This window comes from Pan paniscus, chromosome 17, assembly GCF_029289425.2.
Source record: "Pan paniscus chromosome 17, NHGRI_mPanPan1-v2.0_pri, whole genome shotgun sequence".
In the NCBI taxonomy this organism is placed as follows: Eukaryota; Metazoa; Chordata; class Mammalia; order Primates; family Hominidae; genus Pan; species Pan paniscus.
Window position 1 is genome coordinate 30,192,567 of NC_073266.2, and position 25,385 is coordinate 30,217,951.

Consider the following 25,385-nt stretch of genomic DNA (forward strand, 5'->3'; position numbering starts at 1 on the left):
CTGTAGTCCCAGCTACTCAGGAGGCTGAGTGGGATGATTTCTTGAGCTGAGGAGGTCAAGGCTGTAGTAAGCTATGATTACACCACTACACTCCAGCCTGGGCAACAGAGTGTCTCTTAAAAAAAATGAAAAAAGCAATTCTCCTTCTGTTTGGTCCTCTCTCACTGCACGTGTCCACTTCCCCTTTGACTTAGCACATGGCCCTCACCAGAAGGCAGTGCCATGCTTCTCTCCTTCCCAGCTTGCAGAACCTTTTTTCTTTACAAATGACCGAGCCCCAGGTATTCTGTTGTAGCCACATTAAACAGACAAGAACAGCTGGCTTCACTGAGGTAGGAGGCAAGTAAATAAGAGGGAGATCTGGGGTCAGACAGGGTGGCTCACGCCTGTAATCCCAACACTTTGGGAGGCCAAGATGGGCAGATACCTGAGGTCAGGAGTTCGAGACTAGCCTGGCCAACATGGTGAAAAACTCTACTAAAAATACAACATTAGCCAGGAGTGGTGGCGTGTGCCTGTAGCTCCAGCTACTTGGGAGGCTGGGTTGGGAAAATCACTTGAACCCAGGAGGCGAAGGTTGCAGTGAACTGAGATGGCACCACTGCACTCCAGCCTGGGTGGGCCACAGAGTGAGAATAAGTCACACACACACAAAGAAAGCAAGATTTTAGAGTGCAGGTGAGACATTTTAATAATAATTTTTTCTTAAGTTGCCACAGCTTTGTCAAATATAGACAAAGGCAGCAAATAAAACACTGAGCTTGGATTTAACAAAGTCAGCTGTTTTACTTAGAAAACGGGGGAAGGATAAGAGGTGGGGGGATATACAACTCATATGTTTAAAAAAGACCTAAAAGGAGCTACAAGGAGACAGACGTGTTTAAAGAAAATCCAGGTTCCTCAGAAAACTTTGTAGGCTGTACCTAATTCTGAAGATTCTGGCATAATGTTTTCCATTCCCCAGTTTAAACTGAGCTAAAAAACAATCTTCACATTCAACTATAAAATTAATTACCAGTGTTTGTGCCCAGGAGAGAGGCATAATATAAGAAAAGTAGGTGGGGCCGAGCACAGCAGCTCATGCCTATAATCCTAGCATTTTGGGAGGCTGAGGCAGGCAGATTACTTGAGGTCAGGAGTTTGAGACCAGCCTGGCTAACATGGCGAAAATCCATCTCTACTAAAAATACAAAAATGAGCCGGGCATGGTCGTGCAAGCCTGTAGTTCCAGCTTTCAGGAGGCTGAGGCTTGAGTATCGCTTTAATCCAGAGGTAGAGGTTGCAGTGAGCTGAGACTGTGCAACTGCACTCCAGCCTGGGTGACAGAGCAAGACACTGTCTCAAAAACAAAACAAACAAAAACAAAAAAAGTACGTGGAATAAAGATAATGCTTTTCTTAATATATTTAGATACATACATGTACACACACACTTTTTTTTTTTTGAAGAATAGGATGCAAAGAGTTACTTCAGTCTTTGATACGTTTCAGCTCTAGTAATTGGAAATCATTTTTTTGCACCCCAGAGTGACACTATTAGCTAATAAAATAGTACCATCTGTGTTTTTCAGGACATCCTCTCTGGAAGTAGCCTTCAATTGACATCCTTTCTTTATCTTAATTTTACAGTTATAGCAAAACATATTCTTTCAGAATAATTTGGCTGTTTTCCTACTTAAGGTTGTCTTTCTGCTTGGATCCCCAAAGGGACTTAGAATCAGTTCAAAAATTGAGGCATAAAAAAAATAATCGAGCCATCAACAAGGTCCTTTGGGGACTGCAAAAGGGGAGGAACTCACTCTCCACTCGCACAGGATCACCACAATGTTGGACCTGACATGGTATCAAGCCACTTACAAGGGGTGCAACACACCCTTGTCTAGGGCTGGGTGTGAGGGTTCAGGGCAGAGCTGCAGTCATGGCAAATGTCCCTGTTCAACTCTAGCTGAGAAAGGCCCAGAAGTCTGCGTGGGGCAGGGTGGCTGAGTCTGACCTGTCTGTCCCTCGTGAGTGAAGCGCTCTCTCTTCTACTTTTCTGGGAAGCCCAAAGGTTTCCCCCAGAGGCTTAGCACAGACTGCCCTTTGCTTGTCAGAGGAACCAGGCAGCAATTCTCTCACAGCAACATAAACAAACTTGCCCTTTCTGCTCTTTCTCCTCTCCTGGAGAGGTCCCTGCACCACTCTCTGTTGACAACATGCCATTTTCTGTTCAATTCAGATGTTTACTTCTTTATTGTGATTCATGTCTGAGTTTCTTTTGAATCAAATTATTGCATCTCCCTGGTGAGAGGTGCCATATGACTACCTTGTTAGAACAAAATCAAATAAAAAACCTGCACTGAGCTCTGCTCCATCTCATCCCCACCACATGGTATGCTCTTGTTTGGACATACTTCTGTCGGCTACTTGATCAGTAACGAATCCTTCTGGTGTTTAGGCCAATTTTGAGACACTGCTGTCTTGAAAACGATAAAGAAGAATTGGTTGAAACCTGTTCAGCAGAGAGAACATCACTACTTCAAAAAAATTTTACAACATAAATGACTGGCTTTTCCTGATATATACAGATTGAAGAAGACCAGAAATGCCGATGGGATGATTACACAGAGTCACAGCAACAACCAGAGCCATTCTTTAGATTTTATCCCCAAAGATGCTTCAGTACTGAAGTAATTCACTGCTTCAACAAGTCTTGAAGCCAAGCATTCCACGGCATTTTTGAATAGAGATAGAACAACAAGAACTTTTAAAGTAAATACACATTCCCTTTCTCCTTTACTTTTTTGGGGTATTACCTTTTAAGCATTGCCTGTGTGCCTCATACAAATAATATTTTAAAATTGAGCTGTTCAGACTAAATAGCTCTCCATCCAAGTACAGGAATGAGACTCAGGCTATTTGAGTCTTTCTTCTCTTTTACTACTTCTATAATGATGTCCAAACCTCTCAGTGTGACACAGGAGGTGCTTTTGGTGACTGGAGCCCTGACCACCCTCATCCCACAGACCAGCCCGTCCTGGGACTCAGGCATATAGAACTCCTGCTATTTCCCCAGAGAACCCCATTCTCCTGCTTTTGGGTCTACCTGGATGGCTACCCTCTTTCACCTTCTCTTGGTCAACTCCCACTCGTCTTCCAAGAGAGAAGTCATCCTTGCTCTTGGCTGGCTCAGGTGACCCCATTGGCCTTCAGAGTATGCCTGTGCATCTCTCTTAGAGGGTGTGGGGTTTGACTGGACAAACTACAGTCATTACCTGGCTGCCTTCTCCTGCCCTGTCAGCTTCCCCAGGGGACAGCGGAGAAGCAGTTCTCCTCTCTGTATCCCTGGCGCCATGTACAGTGTATGATTGGTAAAATTAAACTCTTCCCCAAATCCTACTTTGCCAAAGACACCAATGCAGCAACCAATAATTTTTTAGGAGGATTATGCAGTCTAGAGTTATAGTATTCCTTAGGACTCTCCAACCTAGATATGGAAATACTATTACAGCAATAAAACATGACAGCATATATTTCTTAAAATTTATTTTCTCAGTTCTTAAACTCTTAATCCATAGAATCAAGTCTGCCTATTTATGTGTAAGTTACTTGTTAATGGGAATTTTTGATGATATATGGTACATGGTAAGAAAATTATCCAGCCCTGGAGATGAAGCAAAAGTATAACCCCTTTCCATAACATGTGGCTCACTCTATCCTCAGACTGCTATGCGCAAGAGATGAGAGTTTTACTGAAACCTCAGTATAACAAAGTTTCCCTATAAACGACATGGTGTCAACTTCTGCTCTTGGTCTTATTATACATTAGTATTTTTTTCTTTTACTACCTAACACTTCAAATGAACACTTACTATATGCCAGATATAATTCTAGCACCTACATTAAAATGATTTACTCCTCACAACAACCTTTTGAGGTTGAGACTATAATTATTCTATTTATAGATTTGGAAACTGAGGCCCAGAGAGGTTAGATAACTTGCCGAAGGTCACACAGCTAAGAAGCAGAGCTGAGTTTGAATACAGGCAGTCTGGTGCCAGAGCCTGTGTTCCAAACCACAGCCTCTCAGTATCTGTTGGGTGGGATGGCCTCACTGAATAGCACAGAGACTCCCACTACACCAGTTAGCACTCAACACTCTTGACTCTGGGTGTGTGTTAATGAAAAGGATGCAGACTTTACAGCATGATGGAAACAGGTCTGTTTTATTAGAGGTCTAAAAACTACATAAACTTCAAAAAAATAACTGTTTAAGGATTTGCCAGATTCTCATGAGAATAACACCTCCCTGGGGTTAGAGAAAGTGGGACATATGAGTACCTGCAGTCTGGGACCTTTCACTCCACCACCAGTTCCCAGAAGCCTGGCTGTGCCTCCATCAAGACCAGAGCATGTCATTCCATGACACACGCTTCTTAGGGGGCGTCCCCTTCTCCCTGCAGCCATGGCACAGGCATGCCCGCCCACCATCACCACTCCTCACTTCCCTGTCATCTTCCCCACTAGACGACAACATCAGCATCCCTCCAGGAGGGCAGCACAAGGGGCATGGTACTCAGTGACGGGATTATTCCTAACAGAACTGCCCATTTCATACTTCTCCCAATATCTCCTTCCTATTTGTTCCTGATATCATCTGTAGTATATGTGTTTTGTTCATTATTTCCTTTCCTTCTTTTTTTTTAAATGAACAATGGCTTTAGGGTTTAAAAGTATTCACTTTTTGGCAGTCCTCTCTGATCACGGAATAGCTAAAATGAGAAAAAGTTTTCTGCAATCTAGTTAATGAATACAACACTTTATTTTGAGAACTAAATTAGTTGTCAGTCATAATATGGTTCAAATTAGTATATAATATTTCAGTTTACACTTATAAATCATATTTATTCAAAAGATCTGAATGGGAAATATTTTCTACATCTTTCAAATATGCATTGTCTGTAGCATGTTATAGGAAGTAGGTATTTTTAAATAGTCCATGGAAAATTGGGCTCAGGTTATTTCATGAATTGTTATTTGAGCCTAAAACTAATCTCTTTGACATTAACATCTTTAATAAACATTTCAGTAATATCTGCATTCAGAATATTGGATAGAACCTAGACATCATCCCTATTCATTAGGCTTATATTTTCTCAATAACCTAATTTTGTCTTTCATACGATATTAAGCTTTTGGAAGTCTTACTCTTAATCCTATTAATTCCTAAGCTAGACTTTAAAAGTGCATGAGGAAATATGCAAAGGCAGTCAATTTCACTGAATTTACACATTGAATTGCTAAAGATAAATCTAAGAATTTCAGGGTTGCTAAAATGCAGAACTTCAACTGAAAATATTTTCTGGACTTCAATCAAACCCTGGAGCACGGTCTGGATGGGATTGTTTGGCTTCACAGTCTTCTGAACTGAGGTCACTGGCAATACACCAGGATGCACATGCTAGCAGAGCAAAGTGTGTCTATGTCTGCTTTGGACCAAAGCCTTATTCCTAAAAGAAGTGTAGCACAGGCTCCGCCAACAGTGGTACCATGTGTTGCTTTGACTGCTGTAATGAATCTTTGATGATCAAGCTTGGAAAAAGAGCTAAACCCAAGACAATGCAGTGTCTGGGGCATAAAATGAAGTGTTGTGAGTGTGCCCACAAGAAGAGAAGAAACAGAGTTGGAAACTCACAGACTATCCAGGTGGTAGAAACAGATTTCAAAAACACTCTAATTCCAGACAAGATGTTTCCCAACTCTGAGCTAGTTAGGTGAATATGACACCAGAACCACATTCTAAGGTTTAAAAAAACCACATGTCTACATAATCCTATTTTTACTCTGAGTAAGCATGCTACTTTAACTTCATCAATGACTGCGGACTGATTTTAATAACATAAAAAAGCAATCCAACTTTCCTGTCCTGCTCCCTGTGCCCCACACCACCCACTCAAGGGATGGCATGCTTCTTTGAATTAGATTTCTTCAATCAATTAATTCTCTTCAATTCTTGAATGACCTTCTGACAGAATTAACTAATGGCACAGGGTGTGAAAGGGGTAAGCCCTGTATTTTATGTATTCGGAGAATATCATTATTCCCAGAAATGTCCCTGACAGCTGCCCACACAAGAGCCCAAGACAGTGGCATGCTCTCTGGGCTGGCTGGACAGTAACAGCTGTCACTGCCATGACAATAGCCAGTCCCTGTACTGCTGTCTGATCTCCACCACATGACATTGCTGGTTGGTCTATAATTGCTTTAAGTGGACAGTTTCTTCCTGAGATAATGACTACAAAATCATTAGGATTTAATATCATAATTACAGGAAAAGCCAAGAAAGGTGATCAAGAATGGGGAGGGAGACATGAACTAAAACTTAATTCTGCCAGAGGGAAGAAGAAAAAAAGGGAAAAAAAACAGGATGGGGAGGGGAAGAGACCCTGGTAAATTTGTTTTCATTGTGTATTTGTGCAGAATAAGGTAAAAGGCAAAGCATTCTTCCTTTTTCCATGTAACGCATGTGAACTTCTTGGTAACAAGTTTTACTATCAGATGAAAGTGGATCCACGGATAAAATACAGTCGGCCTTGATATCCTAGCGTTCTGCATCTGCAGATTCAATCAAATGCGGATTGAAAAGAATATATATAATATCTTTGGGATGCAAAACCCATGGATCTGGAGGACTGGATTTTTGGATTCTCAGGTTTCACAGGGCTCACACCGGGACTTGGACATATACTGGGGTCCTGGAAACAATCCCCCAGAATACTGAGGGACAACTGTACTTCATCTCTTTCTGGCATCTCTCGGGGCAGGGGGTTTTCTCTGGCTTTCTGATTGAGTTGGGAGCACAGTACCTGGCATGGAATCCAAGAAGGAATGGGAAAGCCCTGGCACAGAGCTTGTGCTCACCTCGTATTCCTCCTTGAAGCCGTAGCCCTCCGCACACTTCATCTGTGTGATGTGCTGAAGGAGGTCTGCCACCCGGATGGCGGGGTGGAGCTGCCCAGTCTGATAGGGCACGTCGGCCGGCTCTCGCTTCTTGTAAGTATGGGACTGCACCAGGCTGCTGGTATCGCTGGCCATTGTGTGGGTTTCATCTAGGAAAAGAAGGCCAGGGAGAAAATGAGGGAGAGCCAGGGAGCTAGGTCGGCATCACTGAGAATGCTAAGAAGCTGGCTCCTGGCATCCCCTCACCTAGGGGTGCAAAATTCCCTACGATGGCTCAGCAAAAAAGAAAAGTTAAATGTTTAGAAATTTAAATGGGGTTGGCAATACTGATAAGAATGCGCAGAAATCTTTCTTTTACAAAGCAGTCCAAACGATATATTGCTTTCACAAAGCTAATTGAGAAGAGCCCTTTAGCCTTCCAGTGCTAAAGTTTGTGAAAGTTTCAACCTGAAACTTCATCAAGACCTGGTGCAAAACCAGTCTTGTATTCTTTGAAACGTTAGTTCAGTAGTTCGTATGATGACATAAATAAACTCTGCACAAATGTTCTGTGAGCAAAATAAAAGTGCACAAAATGGTGTGGCTTATAAAGCTAGCAATGGAAATGGGGACTTAATACATGAAATCAAAGAAGAATGGAAAAATAAAAGGGAACCTGGTTTGGGGATAACATTTTGATGAATCACTTTGCATGCTCTGGTATCAGAAAGCTTGACAAAATGTTGTGGACCAACACATCACACATGGAATGTTCTACAAAGGCAAACATGCAGGCCAGCACAGAGCAGCACCAGCTGGCTTTGTCAGAATCTACCAGTAAGACACACACTCCCACTCCCTCCACAACTCTTCCATGGGGCGAATCGGGGAACTTACCATTTATTGGCACTTTTAAGAAGATACATATCAGGAGAAAAAAGGAGGAGAAAAAGGAAACAGGGCATAAGCAATAGTACTGCGTGCATAATTACAGGTAGTTTTTATTTTATGCTTTAACTTTCCAGTTAAGTTTTCTATTCAGAGGTGGTCAGAGGGCGAAGCCTCAATTCTTCCATCACGTTAGGATGGAGGCATTGAATTTAAGTACTCGATAACAAAAAGGAGGTTAAAATTAGCATCATCATTGCTTTTCATCCCCCATGAACCAAGTCATGTCTAAATAAGTCTTATTTGTATTCAACACATTTTCTCATTTAAATTTCTTGAACAAGTCAACCAAATTGTACTATAAAATTAATGTCAAAATTTGGTCAAAGAAGCCTAAAGAGGCTCTATTTTAATGGAGGCCTACTAGAAAATTAGGTTAATGAACTGCAGAAATGGTACCTATTAAAAATGTCTTATGCAGGGAAATGCTATTAGATTAAGAATTCCACATTCTACAGGTTAACTCATTATAATGCTGAATCCCTTTAGCAGTTTTATGATTGAGGATGGGTGTTGTCAAAATATAATGCTAAAGTCACTTAAAATGAGAATGTTATATAAAACATATAAAAGATATATTCAAGTTTTAAAAATTACCAGATTGTATATCAATAGGGAATTCAGCTATAGTTATTCATAAGTTATTTATTTTTTACGGAGAAGTTCAGCTCTGAAGAAAATTTAGTCCAAGGGTGCTTGATGAGCAGGGCCTGGTTTGGGAACCTCACTTCTATCTGCATCGCAAAGCACCTGGGGATGCATGGTATGAAAGGTGGTACACAAGTGTGTAGCTATGTTGCTGTTGCTGAAATGGCACCTGGATCACTACAACGTGGCTAAAGACACAAAGACAAAATAAAAAAGGGTGGTAAGTTGATCTTATGATTTTTGTTTCATTTGGATTTGCTTTGAAATTTAGCAATTCACATGTTCCCATTTTAACAGTCACAAATAAACCTGGAAATTTTCACATCAGATTTGCTTGCTGGCAACTGCCAAGCTTTATAAACTGGGATACAGGAACCCTGCTGAAGTACCGAATCCCTTGAGCTTTGAGCCACTCCAGCAGGAAGTTCTGTTCTTTATACTAAAATAAATGGAACATTAATTAGTTTCCCCTCTGTGCCTCTCTCATTCTCTCAGTTTTGTATCTTATGGGATGAACATAATTAACATGCCCTCCATGGTGGGCTGACCTTCTAAACTTCCCAGAAGTGATCTGGGTCCTTCACGTGGATACACCAGCAACCTAGCAATGCTCTGATCCCAGGGCTAGATATTCTTGGAAGTTTTAAATCCATAAAGCTACATCAACTGTCACTGTTGTATGTAATCATCCTGTGCTGCATTATGCCATCTTGGCCTCATTACTAGTGTGGAACACGTCTTCAAGCATTTAAACACCACCAAGTCCATGAAAGAAGAGCCCTATTATCTAGTACATGCATAGGGAAGAGGGAATAGAAGGCTTCTTGTGTGCTGCTATGAAATTGGGTCACTTATACTACTAGACATTCTTGATTCCACTAAAATTAGTGATTAATTTTCTCTAACTTAAAAAAGAATTATTATTGATAAAATATATTACTTGTCATTAATTTCCTTTATGTGTTTAAAAATTATCCATCAACAATTTTTTTTTCTTTTTCTTTTTTTTTTTTTTAGAGACAGGGTCTTTCTCCATCATCCAGGCTGGAGGGCAGTGGCTCTATCATAGCTCACTGCAGCCCCAAACTCCTGGGCTCCAGCAATCCTCCTGCCTCAGCCTCTTGAGTAGCTGGGAATACAGGTGTGTTCCACCATGCCTGGCTAATTTTTTATTATTATTATTTTTTGAAGAGATGGGGGTCTCCCTATGTTGCAGAGGCTGGTCTTGAACTCCTGGCCTCAAGCGATCTTCCCGCCTTGGCCTCCCAAAGTGCTGGGATTACATGCTTGCACTATAGTGCCTGGCCTCAACATTTTTTTAAATTAAAAATAATGCAGAAGAGCACATTAGAAATAAAGAAACAAAGCTTCTCACTAATAGTTTTGATGGTTTTCTAAGAACTGAAAATTAATTCTACCTATATTCTTTATGAATTATCTTGAATTTTTAACAAACTAGCTGAAAAACCTTAAGTTGAAATGGATGCAATATATTTGAGGTAGGGTAGGTTCTATCTATCTATCTATCGATCCATCCATCCATCCATCCGTCCATCCAGCTATCCAACCATCCATTTAATCATCTACATTTTTCCAAGCAAATGAAGTAAAGATATACTCCAGCTCTATACATTAGGGCTGGGCACCTTAGCATGAGAGAGGTGGAGCTGAAGGTGCCAGAGAATTTAATTGTGCTGAGCTCTGACTCACAGCAAGACATTTCTTGTTGTCTTTGTGTAAATTATAACTGCTACTATCCCCCAAAACTGCCAGAGTAGATATATATCTTAAATTCTTCCATGGTTTCAAGTGCTAACCTCACCAATCCTTATTACTCAATACATAGATTCACATTTGCACCAAGTAACGTGTAAGGAACGCAGTTCCCAAGTACTACCATTTGGTACCTATATAAGCCATACATGATAACAGTTTTTGGTCTATCTGGGTGACTTATTTTTTACAATGTGCATCATTTTTGCTACTTGAATTGTCTGTCCAAGTGATTCCCTTTCAGTAAAGAAAACTAATCAACTTTAAAAGATGTCATTAATGTTCATAATAACAAAGCAGCGACTTTAAAGAATGATATTTGTTTAATAAGCTTGTCTTAACCCTGCTGTGAAATCTGAACATTTTCTTCCTTCTGACAAGGCACGTTTTAGCCCTCCCCACTCACGGCTCCCCCAAGGTCAGAAAATCTACTAGAGGAACCTCAGAATGAATGCCACAGCACATGAAGAAATCGCAAATCTTTGCCTATCAAAAGATTCTGCAAATGTCATTTGTATGTAGATTACATTGTTCTGGTGCCTAAGATTAGCCTGTGCCCCTCACTTATGAATAGAATAAAATGCAATTTTCTTCCCCTTTTAATTGGTATTAAAAGTGTGTGGGCAGGGAGGGTTTAGTGGGCTTTGTTAGCCCTCAGAATGATGCAAAATTTAAAAACTCTGTTTTATATCCATTCTTAAACTTCTATCTTAATTCATTTTTTCCTTAGGCAACAAACTTGCTTAAGCCCACAGAACACCATTAGGAAAATAAAAATTACCTTCTATACAAAAATCGTAACAACTTAGAGAAAAGAGAAGCAGAGGGGGGAAAAATTATGTTGGAAAGATATAAACCCTTGTCAAGTGAATTAGGAAGGAGAAGTCGAACAACTGAGGGTGGAACTCTTGCTACAATGAATTGTTATATACCTTGAAGTCGTTTTTGTTGTGCTCCTTTTCGGAAAGGTTAGTAGTAGAAAGAGAACACAGCCGTGATACACTCAGGTTATTTATGCGTCTCAAATGCCAACAGCAGCTCATGCTTGTTTGGTTATCACAGCCAGGTAATGCCATTTTTCTCCTCACCCTTCTTATATTGGACAAACGGGACTTTTTCTGTAACCCCCTGCTGGGAATATTTCATACTTTAAATGCATTCTGCCCCACCGGGCTAACACCTTAGTTCATTTCTAGTGACATCTGACACATAATAAACCATATGATTATAAGTGCCATCTTGTCATTTTGCTGTTCAGATCATCAGCTCCTTTGAAATTCCACTGTGTGACAGACACTTTGGAATGTTGGTGGGGGGGTGGGGTGCCCTGAGTGGCACCGAGGATGGGTAGAGGGCCAAAACTCCATTGTGATCATCTTTCTGCATGACATTTGGCATAATTAGAAAAATGCTACTTTTAAAATTGAAGTTTTTAGTGCTTAGCAATAAGTGAAAATAATGAGAAGCTATTTTCACTTTTATGACTATCACACTAGACAGAACTCAGCTCTTGGAAAGTACACAGCTGAGTGATGACACCTTGTTTTTTTCCCCTGGGATCAGACCTAACTTTAAATTCTGAACGCAGAAAGGGAGAATATTGGGGCTGAGATTGTTCATTTGAACCTGTTGGTATCATCCCCAAGATACATGCAGCAAACCCCTCTTATTAATGGCGACTGTTTAGAGAAAAGTCTCTTTTTCCTTTAACCCCATGACCCAGGCCACCCACCTCCCACATGTCGTGCTTATAAGCACTGCATTATACAGAATTAAAACTCCAATCTCCTACAGAGTGGTCACTGACTTTCTAAATTACTCCTGCAATAAACTGTGGTAAAGGGAAATGTTCTCACCTAAAATTGCAGTTGGCACAAATGGGTCTGTCATACACCGTAAGCAGGTCAATGCAGAGAAAGTAAAAAGAGAAAGAACAGTAAATGATTGATGAATGCCCACCCCTATTTTCTGCATAGAAAGCTGTAGAAAAGCATTGGGTTACAACATCTCAAACACAGTAAGCCCCTCAAGCACCAGGGATAGCAGAGAGAGGGCGGAGTGATTCTGACTGCTGAGGAGAGAGCAGAGAGGAGACAATGGAAAAATCTGTTACCTGGGTAATAGGAATTAGGCACCGATGTGCTCAGTGTATTTGTTTTCATTGTGAAGGACGATGGTGAAGACACAGCTGTAAATAAAAGAGAGGCTGGTCAGGGGCAGCAGAGAGGTAATACACTCTGAACACACAATGCTCTGAGACCACCCATGGTGACTCCATGCTACCCACGGTGACTCCGGGACTCACTGATGTCTATGTGGGAAATATCATCATTCCCAGTTGTTTCTGAGTACTTACTTATCCTTTAGAAGACAAGCAACCTTTCGTCACTTAAAGACTTTTCTTACCCCACAAATAAAGAGAAAGCCCACAACCACAGCCACCATTTTGGATAGAGAAATTCATCAGACTTCTATTTTGACTTCTGCCCTTTGCTTATAGAAATCTGCTTTCAGGCCAAGCTGAATTTTACAAGTAAAAGTAGAAGAAGGTGTCTACACATGGCTTTTGGAGACGATTCCCAATGTCAATGTTCCCGTAGTTTGCTAAATCCTCTCCTTGCTCATATGTGGATATGCAGAGAACACTCCACAATGCTTTATGAAAAACAAAGGTGGTGCTCCATGCGTGTTCCTTAGTATTTTAAATCCTTACAAAAATGCTTTTCTTTAAAATATTCCTCTGAAACACTCAAGACTGAATTATTGCACCTTCTCTTCCTCCCTTTTATCAAGCAGGATAGTCAATCCCATCCAATTTATCTGATTTCATTAAAAATGGGTATTTCCTAATTTTAAGAGATATTTTAAAACTCTCTTCATGGATGACAGAGCCTTGATAGAATAATTTTTTTAAGTAAAAAAAACCTCTTCAAATGTATTAATTGATTAGTGTTTTTAAAACAGTTTAATTTCATTAAAGTATAAAGACTTGAAAGTTGCTCAAGGTGGTTAAACTTAAGTCTAAATCGTAACTCCTCTGATGTAGTTACATGATCTGTTTGATGCTAAGTTCCTGATCAGGACACTAAGACACAATTATACCATTATATTTATGGGAAGCATGACCAAATCCCTGTGCATACTGGGTAATTATTCTGAAGACATATTAATATATTTTAACTCTCCAGGAGCAGTCCGTTTAGGAGAGTGCATTTACCTGTGTTTATATTTTTAAAGTGTAGAATCAGTACGTGACAGAACAAAGACCAGAACTCAGGCTGCCTGTCATTTACAGGTATTTTTACAAAATAGAAATGTATCACACTTACAATGCATGTTTATGGTAAGAAGCCTGGAAAAAGAGCACAATGGATGAAAATAAGAATGAAATTAATGAGTACCAATAAAATATGCCAGGGTCAGTGAGAATAAAGCCTTTTTATTAGCTGCAGACATTTTTATGTGGTTGGTAAAGATGTGCACAGCAGATATAAAATAACTGTGTTTATCTTCACCTTCCTGTCAAAATATTTTAAAAATATTTTCGTCTTCTAGCATAAAAACTAAACCCATTCCTGTATCTATTCTCCCCTTTTTATAGCATATTAAAGCAGATAGTGCAACTCATACTTGCTTTGCTGGAGAGATTAATCCCCATTCTCATAACTGTGGTCATGCTTATTTTTAAGTTCTCCTATTTCGTTTTTCCCCGTCTCATTTCTAAAAACTGCTCACTTCACAACTTCCAGCACTTTCTCCCAACCCTGAAAGAGCTCATGCATACCCACACTTGTCATAGGTGTGGTGCCGGCAGCCTTGTGGTCTAAGGAACATCTTTCCTGAAGGTTTCCTCCCCAGAAACTGCTGTCTTATTTCAAAGACATCAAGACAGTATTATGATATCTACCTCTAGGGTCACTCCTATCAGATGAGATCTGATGAGAACTCATTGCTCAGAGTGGGAGGAAAATGGAAAGTCTACTGCTGTGTTCCTTCTGTTGGCTTTATTGAAGGAAGGCAAAAAATAGCGTCTAATAGCCGATCAGTTGTGGAAGCTCCATTGGCCTCTGCAGCTGCCCTTTGTACACGAACATTTTTGGATTTCCACAGATACATTCACTTTCAAAAAAGTAACTGCCAAATTAAACTTCCTGTCCAGAAGTGAATATTCTTGTTGTTCAAACTTCAAACACCTAGAACTACTAAAGAAGATTCTTGCTTTTGGGATGAGTGATTCTAAGTAAATTGATTCTTGAGGAATTTCACCATGAAATAGAAGATTTGGAACGTTAATGGGTTATACTGCAAAATGAAGATGTATCTGTGTGGTTCCCTTCAAGGAATACCTGCTACTACAAAAATTCTAATCCTGTGTGTGGTCAAAAGGGCTTCTCCAATTCCAGCCCATAACGAATGCATCATAGGTTGCTTTCTTATGGCAGTTAAATAAATTATACATACGTATTTTTAAATGAAAAACATTATATCTGCTACAAAAAAAGCAGAGAGAATTCTATGAAAAAATGGGAAGGAGCCTGGGTACACTGAGACCCCATAGCTTCTATTTCCTGCACTGAAAATGACAGGAAAGGGTAAAGAAAGAAGATCAAGGATGAAAGCAACAGTGCTGCCCTGCCCATTGGTGCCAAAGCAGCACCTGTGCATGCTCCACTGGGCTATGTGTGCGTGTAGTACAAACTGATGGAGGAGGATGAAGTGGGACAACTGCAGCCACTACAAGCAGAAAAATGTAAGACTGAATTCGGAGCTTAGCCGCGTGTACGAGAAACGCAAAGCTCAGGGACAGGCACGTGCATTGACCACACTGTGATCTGGAAGAGGAGGAGTGGAGGGGAGCTGCAGTACCACACTGACCACAGTGGGTATTAGGACATGAGCCCACACTGTCCAAACTGCTCCCAGTCGCCCCACGCCAGATGCCATTTCTGTGCTCCTCACAGCCACAAGGCCCACCGGCCTTTATAATACTACGATTATTTTTTTGTAACAGGAATAGCTGCACTTTAATTCCATCCCCATGCTGACCAGAATCCTGGTTATGCAGCTCAGGCCTGAGGCACAGATTTCACACAGTAAAGAAACCCCTGACCTTGAACTCACCAAAGTGTGCCCTAAACCACAGAGTGAGGTACCTCCCTCTGGTCTCCGAGATTACCAGGGACAAAGCAACTACTCCTTTTGTGCTTGATATAATCAATCTAATTGTTAGTTTCCTAAAATAATGCCTTCTACCTGGATCACAGGTAGTAGTATGGGAAGGCAGTAGCTGAGGTTGGCTTACACACCTGGTATGAAGCATAAGACTTGTGAAGCTGAAATAGAGTTTAATTTATTAATTGACACTGACAGCCCTATAATAAAGGCAGAACCTGTCAGCTAAACAAATAAACAATTAACTTGTTACTGCCATTTAGTGAACTGTTTTTATAACAGGCTTCCCGTGTGTAATTCCACACCTGGATAGTTTACAAATGGGATCTAAACAACAAGAAGGATGATGAGAAGCAGGTGCCTTCTTCCTCAAAAGAAGGAAAGCCTCGTGTCACTGCTCTCTAAATCTTTACAGAAACTGCACTGTGGTTTTCTGGACTCTCTGATCTGGTCCTATCACCTTTAGAACATCTCTGCTAAGCAACCTGTGGCACAAAGGATCACTGAAAATGATTGAAGAAACCAACATGGCATAAAAATTTCTTCAGGAAGCTTTTTTTTTTTTTTTGAAATCCCCTAGTACCACCTGGAATCTTGCAAAACCAAGGAGATGTGTTAGAAGCCAAGAAACATATGCACTTACATCTCCCATTCAGATTGTGCGTGTCCATGAATGAGAAAGCCTCGTCGCAGTTTGTGCCCTGCTCAGCATAGCTCTTGTCCATTGAGTTCACCATCACAGTCATCTCCTGTCGGGTGCTGCTCATGGTCTCTTTCCGCTTCTTGGCCAGTTTCCTTAGGATAAAGAATTCAATTATGTAGGCATGCATTTGAACGGGATACAGAGCTTTGGCATGTATATTGACAGATGTTCAGGAATAACATCTACTGAATTAATCCTATTCATTCAGAGATGGATGTATAGTGCCTTATTTGTGGCAAGCACTCTGCCAGGCTGCAGACACAGAGATGAAAAACAGGTACTGTCTATCCTCAAAAAACAAAACAAAATAAAAAACCCCAAACAACCAGAAAGATAAAACACCACAGCCTAAAACACTGTTTCCCCTATTATAAGCTAGATTAAAATGACCAATGATTCTAGTACAACACAATCATAATCTAATTGTTACACTCCTAGAGTTACTAAGTTTTTACGAAATTATTGTCAACATCACCATATACAGTGTCAAAGAGAAGACTCCCCTGAGTAAATATTTTCCAAGCAAAAATGAAATAACAGATGAATCTAAAAGGCACATTGTTAAAACTAAAGAACAGAACTAGGTGAGGAGTCAAGAACGTATAATTGGAGTATGTTCACACAGGGAGCAGAACCTGACACAGAACCTACAAAGCTCAGAGAGCTCAGGCTGTAGGAGGATCAAGGGGAAGGTACTGAATTCTCAAAAGGCTATGATCCTGTCCCAAATCCCAAATGAACCCAGATTAGTTCCCATCAAGTTTTGTCAACCCCCACAGAGCAGAAGGTTAAAAAATGTCATGTCGCTGGGTTCCCTGCAAAGTTCAGCAGGAGTAAGACTTCTTTGTTCCCTCTTTCAGTGGAAGAGAATGAAAAAAAAGCAGAGAGATTTCTAATTCTTTTGGAGACATAGGTTAATCCTGGCCTCTGCATCCTGCTCACTGACCATCAAAAACTCAACATCTAAAATGACTGACACCTGTACAAAAGCCAGAAGACCTAAAGGGAAACTAACATAAACAGGTAGCACAAATTTTTATAGATCTTGCTACCAGAGATTGTTTTGTGTACCCAAGACAGACAAGATGAGAATTAGAGATGCCTAAGGAGAAGGTATACAGTGAGAAGGTTTAAGAACACCCACAGCACGATAATACCAAATATACTATGCCCTAAAATATTCTAATTGTGCCCAAGCACTTAACAGCATCTATGAAAGAAAACCGCACCTCCTTCTAGTAAATCATCTTGACACTGATTGACCTAGGACACAGAATTTAAAATGAACCACATAATCAAAATCACACTCATATTAGGTGATTGCTAATGCAATGTAAGGCACTGACAACATAAGACCATATGGATAATCTTTATTACCATTTCTAAATGACACATAATCCAAATGCTTTCTTGCCTGTAGTTACAATAATATTTTAATTTCATACTTTGAAGGCAGAAGGGTTTCATTAATTAATAAGTTGCCTTTTTATTGCTAAAAGTTGTTAGAAAAGAGACACATTTTTAAACAGAAAAATGAAAATTACTTATAACATCTCTGACAGTGTTAAAGCTACAAAGATTTTGAAAGATGAGCCAGCATGACTCCTCTGGGCACTGACACCACCCCTCTCTTGCCCCGTGGGGATCATGATCATCCCTTCTAGAGCCTCTCTCCTCCCAGCTAGCCATGCTAGTTGAGCCTGGGTGTTCTCAGCACATGTTCTGGACAGAGGCAGCACTGGACTCCATCTCCATAGCTGCACTTACAATAATACATTTTCTCTTCACTTCTGAATCTGCCAGATCACTGGAAAAACATTTTCAGGCCAGGTCTCCTCAGGAACACTGAAGTGGAGGACTGAGATCATTAGCTCCATAATTCAGGCAAAATGCCTTCTTTTTGCTTGAATTTCTTTGATTTGCTTTGGACTGATTTATGCCAGTAATTGCCTCAATATTCTTTTTTGTTCTGCCTATAAAGAGAAGCATTGTGAACTTTACTAGGCTTTCCTCTTTGCCTTTTCTTGCTTGAATTCCTCTAATCCTAAAGGTTAGGAAATGACAGGTACTGTGCTTCTTGTGTGGTTGGCTGGGAGGGATATATGTGCCAATAAAAGCTATGCTTGTACTGGAAAAATTATTTCTCCCTTCTAATCCTCCACGTGCATAAACTAATTTCAGTGATGTCACATTCATCACTTAATTGCTGATCTTTAAGCACAAAAGAAGCCCTGTAAAGACTGTGAGAGCATGCTCAAATCAAACAGAGGTCCAGGCAGACACCACAACATTAAGCTCATACCCACAGGACATACTGTATGTCTGTGAACCACCTTCTAAAACCAGTTCTCAGTGTCTTCTGCAAGCCTTCATGCATTAACCCTACACATTAGACACCTTTTTACTTTCAGCAGATGTCATAAACATGAATGTCTCCCTGGGACCAGGCAAGTAATATAAGTGGAGGAAGACAGTGTAAGACAATAAAGGGTTGTGGAGAGCTGGAGGGGAACAGTAACTCAGCTCCTGCACACTGATGCCCCATGGAGGTTCAAGTCATTTCAAGTTTCAGGAGAAACTAGACCCGACTTTATATCAACTCTTAATTTTTACGTGTTGTCAAATAATTCAAATTTAAAAATAAATCACTACACAGACCAAATAAAGCATGTTTGTGGGCACTTTTGTTTTTCATTAATAACAGCACTTTGGAAATGTCATTGTATTGGAACTGAAGGAAATTATAATATAATTATCACAAATTGCTTTCATTTTCTTTAATTTTTAATTTTAATTTTTTATTTTTTGTTGAGACAGAGTCTCATTTTGTCATCCCAGGCTGGAGTGCAGTGGCACAATCTTGACTCACTGCAACCTCCGCCACCCAGGTTCAAGTGATTCTCGTGCCTCAGCCTAACAAGTAGTTGAGACTACAGGTGTGAGCCACCACACCCAGCTAATTGTTTTGTATTTTTGTATTTTTAGTAGAGGTGGGGTTTCGCCATGTTGGCCAGGCTCGTCTCAAACTCCTGACCTCAGGTGATCCGCTCGCCTCGGCCTCCCAAAGTACTGGGATTACAGGCATGAGCCACTGCGCCTGGCCACCAAATTGCTTTCAAATATACATCATCTATCACCCCCAAGTTCAATATGCTTTGAAAAAGTTTACTAGTGCCTAGCCAATGCTTTACACAAAGCTGTTGACACAGGGACAGAAAGTGAGCACATGCTGTAGGAAAAACGGTGCTGACAGACCTGCTCCATGAGGGTTGCCACAAACTTTCAATTTCTTTCTTTCTCTCTCTCTCTCTCTCTCTCTCTCTCCCTCTCTCTCTCTCTCCCTCCCTCCCTCGCGGGTTGCCACAAACTTTCAATTTCTTTCTTTCTCTTCTTTCCTTCTTTCTTTCTCTCTTTCTTTTTCTTTCTTTCTTTCTCTCTCTCTCTCTCCCTCCCTCCCTCCCTCTCTCTCTCTCTCCATGCAGGTTGCCACAAACTTTCAATTTCTTTCCTTCCTTCCTTCCTTCCTTCCTTCCTTCCTTCCTTCCTTCCTTCCTTCCTTCCTTCCTCTCTCTCTCTCTCCTCCCCTCCCTCCCTCTCTCTCTCTCTCCATGCAGGTTGCCACAAACTTTCAATTTCTTTCTTTCCTTCCTTCCTTCCTTCCTTCCTTCCTTCCTTCCTTCCTTCCTTCCTTCCTTCCTTCCTTCCTCTCTCTCTCTCTCCTCCCCTCCCTCTCTCTCTCTCTCTCTTTATTTTTGAGACAGAGTCTTGCTCTGTCACCCAGGCTGGAGTGCAGTGGTGCGATCTCAGCTCACTATAAGCTCTGCCTCCTGAGTTCACGCCATTCTCCTACCTCAGCCTCCCCAGTAGCCTTTCAATTGATTAAAAATACAATATACCCAAAAGAGCCATAAAGTGAAGCACAGTAAATCAATGTATGCCTGCACAGGTCAAATGCTTTTGTCCATAACTACAGATGGCTGAAAAGGGTTACATCAAGAAAGAGACTCTGTTAGGATTGTCGATAAGTAATAGTTTGTTTCTCTCTTTTTCTTTCTCCCTCTTTTGAGCCTCCCGTTTCAGACCTTACTTTTTTCAAGTGAAAACTTGGAACACTATCAGAAAAGCTTTGTGAATTTAATGAAACAAAGTCTTTTGTGTAGGAAAACTAAAGTTGAAACAATTTTCTTTGCAATCTTATGTAAAGACACAAGTAAATTTATTTTCCATTTTGATTTACAACAAATGGTTTGCCGAAAATATTTTAATCTCCAATCTCCAAACTTGCACTGCATGAATCTCAAAGGCCCTTAGTAATTAAATTAAAGGTTCTTACGAATATCTATAAATAGGTCATTAAAATTTAAAGAAAGGACTTGGTGGTTTCTAGCCTGGCATGAAAGGAGTTTGGAAGTCATAACTTTTTCCTAACAGTAAGTCAAAGCTGAAAAAACTGAAAATTAATAACTTTTCTTAGATTTGTTGGAGAACTGAGGCTACAGGGCAAACCACTGCCCCCCAAATTGGAGAGACCAAAAGGTAAATACAGAGAATCACAACTTACTGGAGCTGAACTTCATGAACAGAAACCTCTGTGAGAGCCAGAACCTAGCCAGGAAAACCTAAACTGTAGCTGACAAACTGCTGGAGCTCAGTGTGGACATATCTTAGAGGTAAAAACTCCAGGGGGAATTAGTTTTAAGGGGGCTCACACAGTTTTGTGAGTTTTACCTCCAGGAACCCTACCAGGTTTTCACAGAGAAGATTTGAGACAAATCCCCTCAGGCCTCCAGCAAGAAGCACTGGTAAGTAGCCACTCTGAAATACATCAGCAGTCAGCAGGTTTGTTCTGTTCTTAACAAAGCCTGCTCTTAAGAGAAGCTATGTGACATGGATGAAATTGGAAATCATCATTCTCAGTAAACTATCGCAAGAACAAAAAACCAAACACCGCATATTCTCACTCATAGGTGGGAAATGAACAATGAGATCACATGGACACAGGAAGGGGAACATCACACTCTGGGGATTCTTGTGGGGTGGGGGGAGGGGGGAGGGATAGCATTAGGAGATATACCTAATGCTAAATGACGAGTTAATGGGTGCAGCACACCAGCATGGCACATGTATACGTATGTAACTAACCTGCACATTGTGCACATGTACCCTAAAACTTAAAGTATAATAATAATAAAATAAAATAAAATAAAAAAAAGAGAAGCTATGTTTACCAGCACCTAACCTGCCAGACTTTTGTCAGAGCCTAACTGACCTGGGGGAAGAAATACAACTCCAGCCCACGTTAGCCATCCTATCCCAACTAACGGTGGGGGAGAGGAATAATGAGAAGTATTTGTGAAGTCCACAGTCCAGAGGCACAGGTTCACTATAGACTAAGACCTAATCATATGACTATAGAGTGCCTCCCCTCCCCCCACACCTTACACCATGTTACTAAAGGCCTATTTACCACAGTTCCTGTTACTCAATACACCATGTGTAGCTTCGCAAAACAAACAAACAAAAAAAACACAAAACAGTGTGAAGAGACAGAGCAAACAACAAAACCAGACTCTGATATGGCAGAGGCGTTGGAATTAACAGAGTGGGAATTTAAAACAACCATGATTAGTATGCTACGAGCTCTAATGTCTAATTGATAAAGTAGATAGCATGCAAGAACAGATAGGTAATGTAAGCAGAGAGATGGAAATTCTAAGAAAGACAAAAAAGAAACGCTAGAGACAAAAAACATTGTAACAGAATGAAAACGCCTGTGATAGTTCATTAGCAGACTGGAAATGGTTGAGAAAAGAATCTCTGAGCTTGAAGATTATCTCAGTAAAAACCTCCAAAACTGAAAAGAGAAAAAAGACAAAAACAAAAACAAAAACACACAAAATGTCAGAATATCCCAAAACCATGGGGCAACTACAAAAGGTGTAACTTACATGTAATGGGAATACAAGAAGGAGGAGAAAGGAACAGAAGAAATATTTGAAGCAATAATAACTATTTCCTAAAACTAATGTTTAAAGCATGTCATTTATCTTCCAAACATTTTGGATTTTTCCAGTTATTTTTCTATTACTGATTTCTAATTTTACGAAACCACAGATCCAGGAAGCTCAAAGAACACCAAGCAGGATAAATGCCAAAAAATCTACACCTAGTAATATCATATTCAAATTGCAGACAATCAAAGATAAAGTCTTAAAAAAAATCCAAGGGGGGAAAAACACTTTACTTACAGAGGAGCGAGGATAAGAATTACATTGCACTTCTCCTCAGAAACCATTCAAACAAGAACAAAGTGAAGTGAAATATTCATTATGTTGAAGGAAAAAGCCACCAACCTAGAATTCTGTGTCCTGTGAATTTATCCCTCAAAAGTGAAGGAAAAACGAAGACTTTCTCAAATACAAATTGAGGGAATCTGGGCCGGGTGCGGTGGCTCACACCTGTAATCCCAGCACTTTGGGAGGCCGAGGTGGGCAGATAGCTTGAAGTCAGGAGTGTGAGACCAGCCTAACCAACATGGTGAAACCCCATCTCTACTAAAAATACAATTAGCCGGGCATGGTGGCGCATGCTTGTAATCTCAGCTACTCAGAAGGCTGAGGCAGGAGAATCGCTTGAACCTGGGAGGTTGAGGTTGCAGTGAGCTGAGATCATGCCATTGCACTGCAGCCTGGGCAACAAGAGCGAAACTCTGACTCAGAGAAAAAAAAAAAAAAAAAAAAATTGAGGGAATCAGTTGCCAGCAGATCTGCCTTATACAAAATATTAAAAAGTTCTTCAGAGAGAAGAAAAATGATAGATCAGAAACTTGGAGCTACAAAGAGAAAGGAAGAACATGAGAGAAGGAATTAGTAAAAGTAAAATAAAACATTTTTTAAAATTCTTAATTGATATAGCAGAAAGAAGTTTGTTCAAAATAATAACAGCAACAAAGTATTTGATGATTATAGCTATAGACAAGTGAAATGAGTAACAGCAATAAGATAAGGGACAGGAGAGGAAAATGGAATACTTTGCTATTATAAGAACTTTCACTACCTGTGAAGTGGTACAGTGTTATTTGAAAGTAGACTTGGACTAGCTGTAAACGTATGTGAACTCTAGGGCAACCACTGAAAAAAGTAACAAAACATTAAACTAATAAAGAAGACAAAATGGGATAATATAAAATGCTCCATTAAAACCAAAAAAGGCAGTAAAAGAACAGGAACAAAGAAAGAATAAGAGCAACAAATAGAAAATAGTAATAAAAAAAGATATCCAATGTTATCAATAATCATGTAAATGTCAGTAGTCTAAATATACCCGTTAGGCTATGCACTAGGTGGCTCACACCTATAATCTCAGCACTTTGGGAAGCAGAGGCAGGTGGACTGCTTGAGCTCAGGGGTTCAAGACCACCCTGGGCAACATGGTGAAACCCTGTCTCTACCAAAAATACAAAAATTAACCAGACATAGTGGCACACACCCATAGTCACAAATACTCGGGAGGCTGAGCTGGGAGGATTGCTTGAACTCAGGAGGCAGAGGTTGCAGCGAACCAAGATTGCACCAATTCACTCCAGCCTGGGCAACATAGCAAGACCCCATCTCAAAAAAATAAATAAAAAATAAACCAATTAAAAGGCAGATTATCAGATTAAAACACACAACTCAACTACATATGATCTACAAGAAACTTATTTAAATATAAAGACACATAGATTAAAAGTAAAGAGATGGAGAAAAATGTACCATGCTAACACTAATCAAAGGAAAACTGGAATAAGCTGTATTAAATTCAGACAGAGCAGACTTTAGAGCAAAAACAATTAACAGGGATAAAGAAAAGCATTACATAAGGATAAAAGGGTCAGTTCTCCAAGAAGACATAAAATTTTTTAACGTGTATGCACCTATACCATAGTGTCAAAATATATGAGGCAAAAGGTGATAGAATTGCAAGGAGAAATAGATGAATCCACTACTATAGTTGGAGATTTCAACCCCTCTGTCAGTAATGGACAGCTCAGCAGGCAGAAAATCAGTAAGGACATGGTTGAATTCAAGAGCACCATCAATCAACTGGATATTACTGACATCTTAAGAATCCTTCATCCACCAGCAGCAGAATACACATTATATTCAAGCTCACAGGGTACATTCACCAGATAGACTGCATCATGAGCCATTAAACACAGCTTAACAAATTAAAAAGAATAGAAATCATACGGTGTCTGCTGTTAGACCACAATGGAATTAAATTAGAAATCAGTAACATGAAAATGGCTGGAAAAATCCCTAATACTTGGAAGATAAAAGATGCATGTTAAGTAAAACACAGGTCAAAAAAGAAATCTCAAGAGAAATTTAAAAAATATTTTGAACCAAATGAAAATTAAAATACAACTTATCAAAATTTGTGGTATGTAGCAAAAGAGGTGCTTAGAGTGAAATCTGTAGCACTGGATGCGTATATTAGACAAAAAGAAACATCTAAAACCAATAATCTAAGCTCCCACCTACGGAATCTAAAATAAGAAGATAAAATTAAATCTAAAGAAGGTAGAAGAAAATAAAAAAAAATTAGTGCAGAAATCAATGAAACAGAAACAAGAAGTCAATAGAAAAAAATTAACAAAACTAAAAACTGGTTGAAAAGATTAGTAAAATTGATACACCTCTAGCCAGGTTAAAAAAAAAAAAAAAAAGAAGACACAGATTACTCATATTAGAAATGAAAGAGGGGACATTATTACAGATCCCATGGACATTAAAAGGATAATAAAGAATATTACGAACAACTCTATACCTACAAATTTGATGACCTGGTTGAAATAGACCAGTGCCTTGAAAGGTGTAATCTGCCAAAACTCACAGAAGAAGAAACACACAATCTCACTAGGCCTATAGCTATTAAAAAATTGAGTCAATAATTAATAACCTTTCAAAACATGAAGTACCAGGCTCAGATGGTTTCACTGTTAAATTCTACCAAATATTTAAGGCAATCATACCAATTCTCTACCATGTCTCCCAGAACACAAATAGAGAATACTTCCTAGCTCATTCTAAAAGGCCAGCATTTCCCTAATACCAAAACTGAAGACATTACAGAAACAGAAAACTGCAAACAATAATTTCTCATGAAAACAGATGCAAAAATCTTCAACAGAGTATAGCAAATTGAATCCAACAATTTATAAAAATAATTATACACCATGG

At 39.8% G+C, this 25,385-nt stretch overlaps 1 protein-coding gene across 19 annotated transcripts in view; it reads right to left on the reverse strand.

Moving 5' to 3' along the window:
• PTPRM (protein tyrosine phosphatase receptor type M) overlaps window positions 1-25,385 on the reverse strand; it is an 826,562-nt gene that overhangs the window by 146,028 nt on the left and 655,149 nt on the right. For 8 of the 19 annotated variants that reach the window (XM_003817915.7, XM_034943546.4, XM_008971193.4 and 5 more), the window contains 5 exons: window positions 16,102-16,253; window positions 12,400-12,474; window positions 12,143-12,169; window positions 7,815-7,826; window positions 6,900-7,087 (listed from right to left, as the gene is read on the reverse strand). In XM_003817915.7, coding sequence (XP_003817963.2) covers window positions 6,900-7,087; window positions 7,815-7,826; window positions 12,143-12,169; window positions 12,400-12,474; window positions 16,102-16,253 — 454 coding nt within the window. The remainder of the gene's footprint in view (window positions 1-6,899; window positions 7,088-7,814; window positions 7,827-12,142; window positions 12,170-12,399; window positions 12,475-16,101; window positions 16,254-25,385) is intronic. The other 11 variants (XM_003817914.7, XM_063597202.1, XM_055102561.2 and 8 more) reach the window with 2 other exon arrangements.